Consider the following 15,450-nt stretch of genomic DNA (forward strand, 5'->3'; position numbering starts at 1 on the left):
TCCCTCACACTCCTTTGCTGTGTTTCGCCGTTTATCTGTTCTCTAGGCTGCCCTTCCTCTTTGGCCGACTGTCTCCTGTGGGCAGGCCTCAGCTCACCTGGTTGTCCACGAACCACCTTCTGGCTGCTCAGTCACTTCACTAGCAGTGCCACTAGGCCCCTCGTAGCCTTGCTGGTCACTCTGGTCACAGTGGCCACCGTGTATCTCTGACCTGACTGGCCAGGTCTAATCTGCACGTGGTCCTGCTCTGTATCTGCCTCTGAGGCTCTGGGTGGGCAGGGCACGATTTCCCGCCAGAACTGCCGTGGGGCATTAACCACTCCTGCCCACGCCGCCGCCTCAGAGACAAACCGGCCCTTTCTGGGGAGGCTTTGCTGCTCCACACCTCACAGCCTTCCGCTTTGATAGATGATTTGACAGAAGTCAAAGACAATTCAAGTTCTGGTCCCAAGCCTCCCAGTATTTCACCTTGTAAAATCTTCTTATCCTTAGAGGTGGGTTACATAAACTCTTTAATGCTAGCCCCACATCTTGCTCATCTTTGTACTGCCTATTGCCCCTGGCATTGCACTCCGTCTATTTCAGAACCTCAGTAGATATTCACTGTGACAAAACAGAGAGTGATGGCACTCGTCCTGCAAAATCTCAAGCCGTCACTGTGTTATTCAGAAGTTCAGTTGCACATGTGTTTTCTCAGTAGACCCAACCCACAACTCTTGTTACTTCTCTCTAGTGACAATAACAGATCTCCATCTGAAGCGTGCAGTGCCCTGCCCTGACATGGCCCCTAGCGTCTGGTGAGACCAATGCGTCATGCTCATGGGTTACCCTAAGTGGTGGGGTCCAAAATAAAGTGGGTTTCGTTCCCTAGGATCTCAGATGAGCACAGCGATTAACACGGACTCCGTCCTGAGTCTCCCAGCTAAACCCATACCTAATTCTTCGCGGACATTTATGGAAGAGCTGGACAAAGAAGCAGAGGGCTCTGGATTGAACCAAAGAGGGCAGGTCTCTTCTCTGCTTGCCTTCTCTCCTCCATGTTCTCCTGGTTTTCTTCCTACCTCACCGGCCCCTTTCTCAGGCTCCTTTGCCGGCTCCTCTGCTCCTCAACCTCTGAAGGTTGGCAGTCCTAGAGCTCTATCTCAAGCCCCCTTTCTTCTTCTCGGTGGCCTCAGACTTATGGTTTTAAATCTACATGTTGCGATTCCCAAATTTTAGTTGCAGCCCTGATCTCTCCTAATCTCCAGACTCCTTTGTTCAAGTGGCTAATAGACGTCATCGCAGGGGGATGTAGTAAGTGTCTCCAGCAAAACTGGAACTTAGGGACAAGGAAGTGTAGGTGAAACGGAAATGGGATTTAAGGTCTTTGAGAACGAACACTGGTGTTATATTACGCCTGTATCCCCAGGGCCTAGGATAGTACCTGGTGCTCGAGAAATATTTGTTAAATGAAAGGTTTCTTAACTGTAGGACTTCTTAGAACTTTTGTATGATATTGGGCAATAGAATCAGTCTGAGAGCAGCATTATCTAAAATTATGTGACACCTTTCTCAAGGTGCACCTCAAGAGACTAGTGTCCTAAAGAGAGAGAGAGAGAGAGAGAGAGAGAGAGAGAGAGAGAGAGAGAGACTAGTGTGAGACTAGTGTCCTGAGAATGCACCTTCAGAGGGCTGAACTGGGTTGTGGCATCTGTTCCCCTCAGTACAGGTGGGTCAAAATCCAATGATTTCACCCACCACCAGATCTTTCCATCCTGATGATATCACAATCCAATAAAGTGGCTCGAGGGTAAAACTGTGTGAGAGGCTCTCTTAGGTAATATAGGGATCACAGATGGCACCTCGTCTGGCAGGGTGCTGGTGGCTTGCGTTGGTAAAGTTCAAGGTTTACAGCATTTAATGATGACTGTCATTATGATGAGTTAATAGACAAAAAAGAGAACTATATCACAATTTGCAGCACTATGAATAAATATTAATCGCAATCATCATTATTATACCCGCGTAATTGCAGAAATGCTTTTTGGTTAGCTGACCAGGGGAAACAGGAAGTTGTAAGTTGATAGAAAATGTAATTGTATTGTTTGCAGAGAGTTGTGTGCTGGGATGCTAGCTCTTCTGAGACTAGAAAGACCAAGGAGAAGAATCCTGGGCCCCAGAGGAAGTTCTGATACCATGCCAACCATGGAGACTAAGAAACTAAAATATCAATTGAGACAACAGAATTTCCAGATTCCAAACAGCAGGTACTGACCCAACACTTAGCAGTCCAAATGAGCAGCAAATGAAGTCCATGCCTGTCTGGTGAACACTCAGCACACATTGAACTGAGCCCTTCAGGGCTGCGAATCCCTAGGGCACGAGGAACCCCTAGGTTCATTAGAGATGACCTATAACAGTGAAAACCTGCATTTTGAAAACATTTTGCAATCCACCAATTATTTCCATTTAACCTTCAACATATCTGCTGAGCTATTTCTCAAGGACAATGTGACAAAGTTGGGCCCTCTCATTTCAGGGATGGTTCCTCTGGTCATAAGTGTGCCAGCCTGAGGGTAAGTGAACGCCATGTACAGGAAGGCAGACTAGGGGTGACATTCTGAGGATGGGGGCAGGTGGCTTTGTGGGGGGTGGGGGGAGTAAAACTTCCTGATCAGTACATTGCAGCAATAGAGGCTAAGGGGATTGGCTTTGGAGGTAGAAAAATCTGGGTCTGGGTTCTAAGGCGGCCACTTAGTAACTATGTGACCTCCTTAAGACTCTGATTCTGGGACACCTTGTGGCTCAGTCAGTTGAGGGTCAAACTCTTGATTTCGGTTTAGGTCATGATCTCATGGTTTTGTGAGTTCAAGCCCCATGTCGGGCTCTGCACTTACAGTGCGGAGCATGCTTGGATTTCTCTCCCTCTCTCTCTTTCTGCCCCTCCTCCACTCGTGTTGTCTCAGCCTCTCTCAAAATAAGTAAATAAACTTAAAAAAATGCCTCAGCTTCTTACTTTATAAAATTGGAATACCACTACTTGCCTCAAAAGGTTGTAAGGATTAAACTATGCCAGGCACATAATTGGTTATCAATAAATATTTACTGAATAAATGCTGAGTGGTTAAAGCGCAAAAAGAGAGTATTTAGGAAGTCCCCGTATACAGTGGTGCACTGGTCAATGTCAACAACCAGCGCTGCCTTCCCTTTTCTCAGCACCCCCCCCCAAAGCCCTGATTTATAGCACCTGCCTATTTCTGGGGTGTAAATGCTCCCACCATAGCAGATTTCAGGCTACTGAAGTGACGTCACTGAATGAGGAGCTGGGAAGAGGCACACACAAATGTCTCTCATGAACCAAAATGAGCCGACTCCAACGGAGGTATCACCTTTGATTATTATTAACAATCAATCTGAGGAAATGAGGATACGTGGCAGTTACCGACATCCCTTAAATTATTTTCTCTGAGCTATCACATTGAGAAAGGCGTTGACAAACTGTTCCTTCAGAAGTGGAGAACACTCATTTCAAGGACCAGATCAGCCATCCATTCAATTTTATCTTATCTAAAAGGCAAATTATGCTTATTGTTGCAAAGCTTTAAAAGTTTCAAAGCTTTGGCACAACTCTGAAGCCATGCATTGCTCCGTGAAGCTATTCCTGTTTCTCTATAAAATGCAATGTGACCCTGATTTCCCAGAATAGATTGGGTTGCTTAATACTGAAAAAAAGAGAAAAAGAGATGACTTAAAGCAACTCTGTACTTCCAAATTTGGGTGAAAATTACAAGTCTAAACACACAAAAAAATTCTAGAAAAAGTAATTCATTTGAGTTTCACGAGCTATATTTTTGGGGGTAAGGAATTAACAGTATGTAAGTTGATTTTATTCTTTCCAGATGCTCTTGAACATCTAAGTTGTGTTACTCTTTTTTTCTCCTTCCTTCATCCCCCAAGAGTCACTTAAGTGACTTTTTATAAAATATTGTAATATATATTTTATTATGTTGTATTTATCAAATAGTTTGATGCCTCATCTTCTGATTTAAATTTTTTTCCCTTAAGGATCAGCTGCTTAAATGTTAAAATAAAGTAACAATTCCCAAAAGCTGTCAAATTGGATTAAAATGTTGTTCCTTTCCTTTGAAATTCCTTACTGTATCTGATAACAGTGGTAGGTGCATGGCATGATGCTGGTAACTTTTGTTAAGTAATAAACTCATGGACAAGAATCAAGCTCACAGATAATTCCACAATTTGGGATGAGTCAGGGGGCAATCTCCTGGGTAAGTTGATTTAAAATTTTTTCTAAGACCTCTAAAACTATAGTCTTTGCTCTTTCTGTTTGCAGTTTTTTTTATTTTTAGAAATTTTTTAATGTTTATTTTTTACAGAGAGAGACAGAGCATGAGTGGGGGAGGGGCAGAAACAGAGGGAGAAAGAGGATCTGAAGCAGGTTCCAAACTGTCAGCACAGAGCCCGATGCAGGGCTCAAACTCGTGAACCGCAAGATCATGACCTGAGCCGAAGTCGGATGCTTAACCAACCGAGCCCTCCAGATGCCCCTGCAGTTTGTTTATGCATCAAATTCTTACTATGTACCAAGTACTGGGCATGAGAATATAAGATGGTGTCCTTAAGGAACCAACACTCCAGCCAAGTCAGCCAAGTTATGGAGCAGGCAAACGCTGATGTGTCTCTACCATCTGTTCTTTGGGAGTCCAGAAGGGTAAGAGATTCATTGTCTTACTTTTCTGCTTGCCTTCAAACTCCTATCCTTACAAAAGCAACCAGAATATTTTAAATGGAAACCAAAGCAAGGGCTCTAATAACCTAATGTGAATTTAAAACTAGAATGCCTAACAACTCTCTTTATTAACCTTAGTGTGATATTTTTCTTCTATAAAATTATCTTTGCTTCGTGGAGAGAAAAAAATGTTTGAAGTGTCTCCAGGCAACCTTCAAACCTCATTTTATCCATTTTATTTGATATTTTTTCCCACACCACCGTTTTCCAAAATAATGAGTTTCCCCACACTTTGAGTTTCACAATCACTTTCTTCTCTTTTCTTGTTGTATGGAGGTCCCATGATACAGCGGGAATCAGAAAGGCCATGTTACAAATCCTGGCTCTTACATTTACTTACTGCTTATCAGAGGGAAGTTATTTAATCTTGCTGAGACTCAGCTTTCTATTTTGTAAAATGAGGTTGATAATACCTACCATATGACTTGTTATGCAGGTTGAGTAAAATAATGACTGTAAACCATCTAGTACAGTGCCTGGCAGATAGTAAGTGCTCAGAATAGCACATGACAATAATAACAGCTATCACCTATTGTTACTGCAAAAACAATAATGCCCTTGAATGCTTTAAAAGTTGGTGATATCAGGGGTGCCTGGGTGGTTCAGTAGGTTAAGCACCCCACTCCAGCTCAAGTCATGAATCTCACAGTCCGTGGGTTCAAGCCCCGCATCGGGCTCTGTGCTGACAGCTCAGAGCCGGGAGCCTGCTTCAGATTCTGTGTCTCCCTTTCTCTCTGCCCTTCCCCCACTCACGCTCCATCTCTCTGTGTTTCAAAAATAAATAAACAATAAAAAATTTAAAAAAAAGGAAAAAAAAGTTGGTGATATCAGAAGAAAATATTAAGAAACTAAGATGACTCACAAAGTGAACTCTTGAGAAGGGAAGTTGATAAGAATTTTGCCAACAAACCCTAAAATGACAATTTGGAAAGGAGAATTGATGACGCCAGTCATTTGGTGATCTCTGCTGCCTCAAACGTTTTCTCTACAAGAAGACAACTTAGGTAACGTCAGCCATTTAAATACAGTCTATCAGGCGTTCCCGGTTAGTCTAGCGCCCCTGTTGGCGAGCATTGGCACTGATGCTGTCTTGAATCCAATTCACATGTGACCTAACCTATCACCCAGTTCTGCTGATTCTGCCTCCTTATGGTTCCCTAACCCAATCCCTTTCTGCTCATACCTTGGATTACTATTACAGCTTCGTGAATGCATTAGCTGCCAACAATGTCTCCAATTCAGATTAGTTTTTGAGAGACTATTGTTTTCCAAACCAAATGCTGAATCGTTTGTCTCCCATTAACTCATTTAACTCAATCTTTATGATTTACAATATCGTTCATTGCTCACCTGTACAGTTTTTGGAGTCAGACAACCAGAGTTTATGTTCTGGCCCTGCCATATACTAGCTGTATGACCTGGATCAGTGTCTTAATTTCTAAAGCTTGTTTCCTAATCTTTAAAATGGGGGGAAATAATAGTTCCTTCCCTCACAGAATTTTACAGTGAAAGAACTCATGCCCTGACTTGCATTCAGTTAGCATCAGTAAATGTTAGTATTGCTATTATCTATCACACACGTGGTCAGAAACACAGGGGATTCTTACAGTCACTATCTACCTGGTACCTGTCAATGTCAACATTTACAAATTAACCCTAGCAAAATGAACTGTAATCTTAAACATTTTGACTAAAATACAGTATATAAAGAACTATGGCACCCTGAGAATTTAAAACATTCTAGAGTGCCTGTTTACTTAATCAAAGCTTTAGGAAGTGTTAAAAGAAAAACATCAAACAAAACAGGATGAATCTTGTATAAGGGACTCTGAGAATCCACAAGTAAAAAATTTCTCACAAGACATAAGAGGAAAAATCAAACAGACTACATGATCCAAATGGAATGCATTGAAAAACAGCCAGAGAACTTTGGAAAAATAGAAATATATTTTAAAATGGAAAGAAGAGAGAGAAGCCTTAGAATTGATCCAAAGGTTTCAAACTCTACTGTCTCTAGGCCAGATGAGGAACACAGTGAGTGAAGCCTACTGAGTAAAAACCAGAAAGGCAGTCTTAGAAGATCTCGGGCATCCAGCCATGGCCTATTGTCCTCACGTGGGGTCGAGGGCACAGGTTGCCTCCCCGACACCCCAAGTCTAGCAATTTATATGGTTTTCATTTGAAATTTTCTGACATGTTAGTGTATTTAGTAAAATGAATTTTAAAAACAGTGTAAAGTAAACAAAGGTACAAAAACCCATGATACATTAAGAACAAATGTTTCTTTTATACATTTATTACAAACAAAGATGTAGGGAAACTTTGTCATAGATTTGGTCATCAAAAGAGGAAAACAAAGAGACAGAACATTTGACCCATACTATGTGCCTTATATTTAAAACTCTTATTTCAGTCTTAGCAATTTGTTAAGGAGGAAATGTTGCCTTTCTCTAGATCAGACAACTGAGCAGAAGGATGAGAGATCTTGCTGTTGGCCACATAGCTAGGAAATGGAAGGGCAAGGTAGAATTCATATTTAGATCTACCTGCTCAAAACTCCACCACTGCTCTCATGGCCATTAAAATGAGCTTTCATACGTTCAACTACAAGGAGTGTAATTTTTTGAAGCACCATTCATTGCTAAGCACTGTTCATTGCTAAGCTCCAAACTCCACCTCCATTTTGCACACAGGCCACGCCTCCCATAGCTGCTCCCAGCCAATGACAGCATGCCATGTAGCTGGTTGACAGGAGACTTCGTTCAAGGGCTGCCCAAGGCCTTGCTCAACCAATCTTAGATTGAATGGTAGACTAGGATGCTTCCTTTCTTTTTTCTCGGTCCTTCACCAGAGTCAGACTTGAATTTCAGTCTGAAGGCTCTCCCAGCATTTTCTGACTCCCTCCAATCTTCTCACACAGGTGTTTCCCCTAATAAAAACATGAGTTTTTCTTCCTAGAGGACGCCGACTAACACAATTGCCAAAAGTCCCCAGAGACCCTGAATCTGCCTGGGAAAAAGTGACTGGGTCCATGAGGAAACCCTCGGTAGATACACCTATCTTCAAAGGAAAATGCATACATCCAATAATGATTCTCTCTTAGAAAACTGGAATTTAGCTGGAACCTCTCCTCTCAATCTTGACTCCCAAGAATGTGTTAAGGCGAGCATACGTGAAAACGCCAAAAACAACATCCAGAAACAGGTGACGGTTCAGCCCCCGGTAATAACCTATTTCTGCACAGCTCACCTGGTCTCGCTGCTTGATCCGTTTGTAAATATACTCAGCAAATGGTTTGCGAGGAATAAACTTTCCATCTCCTGCTGTGACACTAAGAACTCCAGCTTCATACACCACTTTGCCTCTGGAAATGGTCACAAGGGGCACCCCGTGGCAAACCATGCCCTCGAAGATATTGAAGTTAACAGCCTGATGATGAGTTCTTGCCGAAATAGTCCTGTTTGTAAAGACAAAGACCCTCCAGATCACCACCAGCTCATCTGACAAATATAAAATATTCAAAGAATGACTTTAGAAGAAAATTTAGCAACTCTATTAAGCCGTATTAAGCTTTATCATTTGAACAAGCAACTTCAAGAATAGAACATAGCATTAACATTTCATTACAAAGTAATTACATTTTCTGAGAGAAAAACCCAATAGATCACTCCTTATGGTGATTAATGAGGATGAAGTGGGTGAAAGGAAGATATTGTCTCTCACGGTTAGAGTTTTAAATTAATTTTTACAACACGCATGAGTCTGATGAACACACTGATTCAGTACCCACCCAGCTTTACAGAAGTTTAACTTTTGGCAGATGCATCTGAGGCTTCTTCATTCCCACTCCCCAAATCCCATCCCTGTCCCTCTTTTCCCAGAGGGAATCGGAAATTGGTAGTTGTCAAATTGAACTTGGTCGTTATCAAGGAAAATTGTATCTGGAATTTCTTTCCCTTGTCTGAGGCAAAACTTGAAAAATTTGAGATAATAAAAATAACAAAGCATGTTAGAATATAATCGCTTAGCAGGGTCTATGTCATCTATTTGTATATTCATCATTATTCTTAGTAGTTTATTAGTACGTTCAATCTTATACAATATGATCGATGACTTCCAGGCTGGATCCTTGAAAGTTGGGTGACTTCTTCCCTAAATCTCATTTGGTGGAAAGGGGCGGGGGTGGGGGGAGTGATCTGGCAGCAGTGAATAACATGAGCATCATCTGAATTCTGTAGAAGTCTCTATAAGCCCTCTCAAGATAGATTGAGAGAAGTTCTTTGCTAAAATCCCCAAGGCTGGGTCGAAGGAACAGCAGCCCAAGGCTCCCCCAACCCTAATCTGGAAGGATGGAGCTGGAAGATTCAGAGCTTTTGTGTGCTGCCACCCTAGAAATGAACGAGATGGTGCTGGCCTGGATATTGGGTTTCCAACCCTATGGTTGGAATGGTTTCCAACCCTAACATGTCCAAACAGAATTCTTGATTTTCAATGTCTCCCACAACACTCCCACTCAAGTTTGCTTCTCCCTTAAGCTTCTCAACTCAGTAAATGATACTACCATCTGCCTTTCCTCCTCCCTCAAGATATCATTAAGCCTATTGGTTCTACCTCCCCCAAAATAAATAAAGAAATCCCAAACCTGCCCACTTTGGTAGCTCTCCACTGTTCCCACCCAAGTCCCATGCCACCATCATCTCTCATCTGGACGACCTAACACCTCCTACAGCCCTCTTTGTTTCCCCTGTTACTTTCATACTCCACCAAGAGGGGCCTTAAGAACCAACTGACTGATAGAAAGAAAAGTTGAAAAGATCACAATGAATAAGAGGTAGATACAAACACAGTAACAATAATTTCCAACACTAAGGAGGAGGGGGGCTACTGATCAAATAGTGATGTTTGATAGGAAATAGGAAAATGAATAAAATATTTAAAGGGTTACTAAGAATAGGATGAGTTATGATGAGTTATGAGTTGGTGATGAAAGATACAAACTCAAAATAAATCTAAGGAACAATATAAAGGAGCTTCAAACCTGCAAGTTAAAGTGTTTTTACTACCATCACAGTCTCTTTGTGATACTTCCATAGTCTGTCTGGGCTGTGGTTTCCTAAGTATCAGTTACACTGATGGCAGAAACTCTCTGGCTTGCTTTGTAAAATGTTACATAAAAATGTCTGGACGAATGCATTAGTAAGGCTACTAAATGGAGGAAGTAAAATGCATAAAAATTCATGCCGAAATGGTTACTGAAATACAAGAATGGGAGGCAAAAAAGGGGAAGCCCTAAATCATAAAAGTCTATTTTCCCGATGGGAAATTAAAAATTACTGATGCTCTTAGGGAAATAATCTAACAGAAGAAATAAGCTCTATACACAAAGACTGTCTTTGCAGTACTGCCTAAACTATTCAAAATCTGAAGCATAACAATTTTCTAATGACTATCTGGTGGAATATTGGGCATCTATGAAAGACTACAATTAAGAATATGATAGGGAAGCAAATAAAATGATAATTACGGAATAATAAATGGAAAAAAGTTATACAAAGCATGTATATTATATCTACAAGGAAAATGCATATGCAGGTAGACAAATACAAAAGGAAACACACAAAGTAAAGTGTTTTTGTGGGCTGGGAATAAATGAATATGCAAAAAAAAAGAAACAAATATGAAAGCAAAAGGTCTGTGACAGCAAAATGTCAAATCAGATTTCTCTGCCTCAGACAAATAAAGGTCATGACCTTGACTTTCTCAAGGGTTCTAAGAGAAAGAAGACAATTAGGCAGCATCTAAGCGATTCTTTATAATAAGGCATTATGTAAATGAGGTGCAATTAACACAAAATGTAAATTCTAGGCAGTATCACCAGCAGCAAAAAGAATGTGCTTCCACTTTTACATCGGAAGGTGTCTGACAGGGTGTCGTTCCTCACCCAACTCTTGCCTTCCAGCCAGAGCTGCAATTCTCCAGTCTTTTAGGAACTTTCACACTTACGGATCTTGATGCATGCAGTTCTCGTCACTCTGATTACCCTCCTCCCTGTTCACATCTGTTCCCCTCCCTTCCCTAAGACTCCACTCAAGAATCCCGGTGCCATGTTGATTACATTTCAATAAAGCAGGTGGTGGAGGGTGGCGGTGGGAAGAGAATCCTGGCCCTCAGAAGCTGACCCCGATGACCCCCAGCAAAACCGAGCATCTTCCTCTGTGGCTTAGCACTATCTGAATGCTAAATGATCCAATGATCTCTTGACAAGACCCTCTCTTCCTACTTAGTGCACACTTTAAGACTGACTCCATGTTGTTTCATCCCCAGCACACAGTAGGTGCTGAATAAATATGTATGAAATGACCAAAAAGAATCGCCACGATTTTCCTTCTGTGTGTTTTATTTCCTGTCTCCACCGACCTCTAGGACGTGACTGTGTTTTGGAAATAGAGCACCACATTACATGAGATAGAAACATCTAATCCCAGAGTTTCATTGTTTACTTAACATTTCTGGTGAGCTGTACCAGTTCATTAGCAGTACATAAATAAATGCATAAGGTAAATTGTTATAATTATCATTGTTAATTGCATCTTATCAAGTCATATGAAACGCTTGCTCATCCATACCTAGCAATATTTAGCGATGCCAATATTACCGACAGTTATAAATTCGCAGGTAACTATTGTCACCCCACATCCCTGTTGATAATGCTGGATTAGAGCTGTGTGAGAGCTTGCCCAAGGGTCACTCAGTTTGATAACGAATGAACCTCTAACAGGACAGAATAACTCTCACTTAAGAATACTGGTATATTTGTAATGCTGCCATAAGAAGGTTAAAAAAAATTGCGGTGCATTTCAATATTTCATTGTTTTAAAGAAAAATAGAATTCAATATCATCACAAGACTTATAAAATTATTACAAAATGTATCTAAAATCTATTCACTACCAGTGCAGTATGGGAGATGTGGTCCATTAATGGAATGAACACAAGTTCCAAGTCACACAATTGCCTTTGGGAGGATACCTGTTGTTCCTTTGAACATGCTCCCTTAAAGGCAGAGACCTTCCATTAAGGCAAAAGCCAAGAACGTGACTTCCCAGCCTCCTTTGCAACTGGGGCCCAGTTATGAGATCTTGCCTCCTCCAAAATAGTGCCCCAGCACCAGACTTTGCATGCGAGCTGGTGACTCAGGATGCAGGTGTCACAGGAACTCATGTTGGTGAGGGTGGAGACAGATAAATCCTGCTTTTAGGGCCAGCTGTGACAGAAGTTTAGCAGCAGAGTCCAAGCTTGTTTCATTGAAGCCATCCATGGGAACTGTGCCCAGGGGCAGCACCGTGGCTCTCTCTTGCCCTGTGGTAGGCCTAGAGCATTGGTCCTAGTTGTATAGCCTCTTAGCCTGGTCCTCTGGTCCTTCTGGAGATTCTCTGAGCCACTCAGTGTCCCTTAATACGTTTCCCTTTTGTTTAACTATCTAGAGTAGATTTCTCCTGGTTGCAGTAAGAACTTCGCCAGATACATCTTTTTCTTTCAATATTTGCAGTGTATTTCTGGGACTTTTAGAAAAATCGTTTGTGGTAATCTCAAAAGTATAAAACTGAGGCCTTTCTTGAGCATGAAGCCTGAGCCCAACTGCCCTTCAGGTCTTGTCTCTGTAACAGATCCTGAGCGGAGGTGAGCATTAAGCACTGTCTCTTCAAGTCTAACTCAGGCCACTGCCCTTCAAGACACAGGAGCAGACCCATTCTTCCTAGAACTTTATGGAAAAATAATGAAATATTCCCTAGGTTTTCATAAGTTGATCAAAGGGGCTCCCTCAGATGCAGCCCAAGCCCAGGTGTGAAAGACAAAGTGAGACTCATTTATCCTCCCTTACAAAGCTGGCGGATCTCATGTCACCCGGTGGGCTGGCAGTGCGTGGAACACTGAGAGACCATTTTGGAAGAAAGCAAGAATGGAGGTACCCAGACTCTGGCTAAAAGAGAGATTGAGTCAATGGACTCATTCATCATCGTTGTAAGGTTCAGCAACACTGTGAGATAAATTGGAGCAGGTGTCATGGAAGTTGGAGGTGCATTTGGCTCTTAAGTGGGCCACACAAATAATCCCGTCCTGAGAAATGCAAGGTAGCAAGCACTGTAATTTTGTCCCTTGGCTTTCATTCTCCCTTCCTCTGGTGTCAGCACCCCCATTTTTCTTTAAGCCATCTCTCTCCCTCATTAGAGATAATCTGGTAAGACAGTTAGATATGGTGCCCTGTTCATACCTAACCAAGGGATGGGCAATTGCCTTTTGTTTCCTAGTAACCTGAATCATTGGCAGAGTGACCACAAAAATTAAAAGTGATTGGTGGGTACAATCCTGATGGCAAACCAATTCATGCTACAGGCTGTCCAAGGCTGCCCCGGGCTCCACCCTTCCAGAGCCTGCAGCATTGACTGTTCTTTTGGTCTGTAAGCTCCTCGTAGCCTTCCCACAGAGTGTGCCTTTGCTTAAGTGACAGCAAGGTGGTCACTATGATTTGCAGCCAAAGATCCCGACTGATAAAGACTTTGTCCCTTGGAGAGTAACTCCCTTAACAAAGAGCCCATGGATATCTCCAAGGCAAAGTTCAAAAATTCTGTGATTCAGAAGGAACCTAGAAGCTACGTTCAACCAAATGTGTCTGCAGAACAGATGCAGGACGATGCTCTGATTCCATTTGTAAGCAAAACCAAAGAGCTGCAAGATTTATCATCAAATATTTTTTCAAATTTAACAATATGCCAGGTAGCTCAGGAGACTAGCATTTGTGAGAAATCTCTTCTCTGTAATTACTGATTGGATGGCTAGGCTGTTGGCCTGTCTGGGTGGTGACAGGAAGGGTAGGAATGATTAAAACCTTCCCAGCTGGTAAGGGAGGATGGGGTTCCTGGGCCTTTGCCTCTTCATTAGCAGATTCACAGGAAGGGTGTTCTCAGTGGTCACTCTGCCCCGAGGGAAAAGCTGCTCTTTGTCAAGCTCGCTTTGAGCCTGTATCAAAGGGCACGTCTCTCTGCAGAGGGGTGTCAAGGTTGTCTTACGAGTCCCAATTATACACATCTCCAAGGCTCAAGCCGACAGGGAAGCAGAAGCCCTGAAGATAACATTAAGCTATTTTCCAACTTAGTCAATAACTTTGATACCACTCACATCACAGCTGCGGAAAAACATTCTGTCCCTTTGCAAATAGCTTTCTATCAAAGAGCCGCGTGCGGTTATAGATGAGAAAATCACTGAAGCAAAGCCTGCAGGAGACTGCAGCCCCGTCGATGTGCATTCAGAGAGAACACTGGAGAGGAAGAGAATTTCTGAGAGCAACGTGGGTCTTCTTGGCCCCAGAGAAATGACTTGTTTATTTTGTTACATTTTCTCCAACTCAGCCATTCTGTCTGTGGCATGAGTGCATTCTTATCAGGTCACCATGAGAGCCCAAAAAAGTTTTTAAAAGTCTCATCAGGTCGCTTAGCGGCTTCTTTAAAAATACACCTCATCTCTTTACATTGGGTTATATGACACCTCATGTATCACATGAAAGAATAATCATCGTTAAATCTCAACACTGTGAAGTGAGTGCTATTATTACTCCCGTGCAATTAAGTGAGGAAGATGAGATGCAAAAAGGTTTATATAATTCACCCCACACTGCACAGTTCATGTAGGTCAGGTGAGATAAAACGTTGAGGTCTTAGCCTCTAGACAATATTGCCCTTGAAAGCTTTATGGGAAGCCACCTAGACAGCGGGCAATCAACGAAAGCATTTTTTCATCAACCAGAAAACAAATGAGAAGCAACTCATTCCATACATCCTGATGATTCTTAGTTTGTTTTCCATTTAGCAGCAAGGGATTCGGTATGCTATTAAAAAAGTTCTTAAACCAAAATTGGCCGGTCATTCTCAATGTGATCACGATAGAAGATATTTTTTTGACATGTGTTCCAACTGTCTATTTCAAACTACCTCTTCTGTCAATTTCTTGGACCTGACAAGTTATATAAATGGGGGGCAAAGCAGCCACATCTCTGGAAATGCTAAATGGTGCTACTTCAAGTACATTGTCATTATTAAGCAAAATTGCTGCTCACTGCACCCATCAATCTTCCACCCTCTATTCAGACTTTTCCACCTGCCTCCCACAGAAGAGAAAATGGGAATTGCTTCAGCCACGTTATTAAATCTAAATTGGACAATAACTTGGAACTGTATTGGTGCTCAATGGATGACAAGACATTTAATGCAAGTTCACAAAAACTCCCCAACATTGACTTAAAGAAATAAACTCACCAGGTAGCCCTGCTATTTTGTCTTTGAAGTTATATCGTATAGGTCACAAATGGTGGTGTGGATTGTGGTTAGAGAGACTGAATTTGGACACTGGAAAGTTGGCCTTGGAAGTAGGTATCACATCGTTCACCTCCTGTGTCTCGCACAGCACTGAGCAAATAGATGGCATTTTATATACACATTTGTTTATCTGAAAATAACTTATTAGTAAATTTCTATATTATTACTTAACATAAACATTTCATGTCCTATACACTAGTTTTCAGAAGGTGGGCAACTGAAAATAATTTAGTGTCTTAAAGGAACAGGAACTGAATGTGAATCAGCAAAAGCTAGCATGATTCTAGGATGTATG

At 41.8% G+C, this 15,450-nt stretch overlaps 1 protein-coding gene across 2 annotated transcripts in view; it reads right to left on the minus strand.

The window, feature by feature from the left end:
* DPYS (dihydropyrimidinase) overlaps positions 1-15,450 on the minus strand; it is an 81,257-nt gene that overhangs the window by 5,450 nt on the left and 60,357 nt on the right. For both annotated transcript variants that reach the window (XM_023248231.2, XM_023248230.2), the window contains exon 8: positions 8,036-8,243. In XM_023248231.2, coding sequence (XP_023103999.2) covers positions 8,036-8,243 — 208 coding nt within the window. The remainder of the gene's footprint in view (positions 1-8,035; positions 8,244-15,450) is intronic.

The sequence above is a fragment of the Felis catus genome, chromosome F2, assembly GCF_018350175.1.
Source record: "Felis catus isolate Fca126 chromosome F2, F.catus_Fca126_mat1.0, whole genome shotgun sequence".
Taxonomy (NCBI): domain Eukaryota; kingdom Metazoa; phylum Chordata; class Mammalia; order Carnivora; family Felidae; genus Felis; species Felis catus.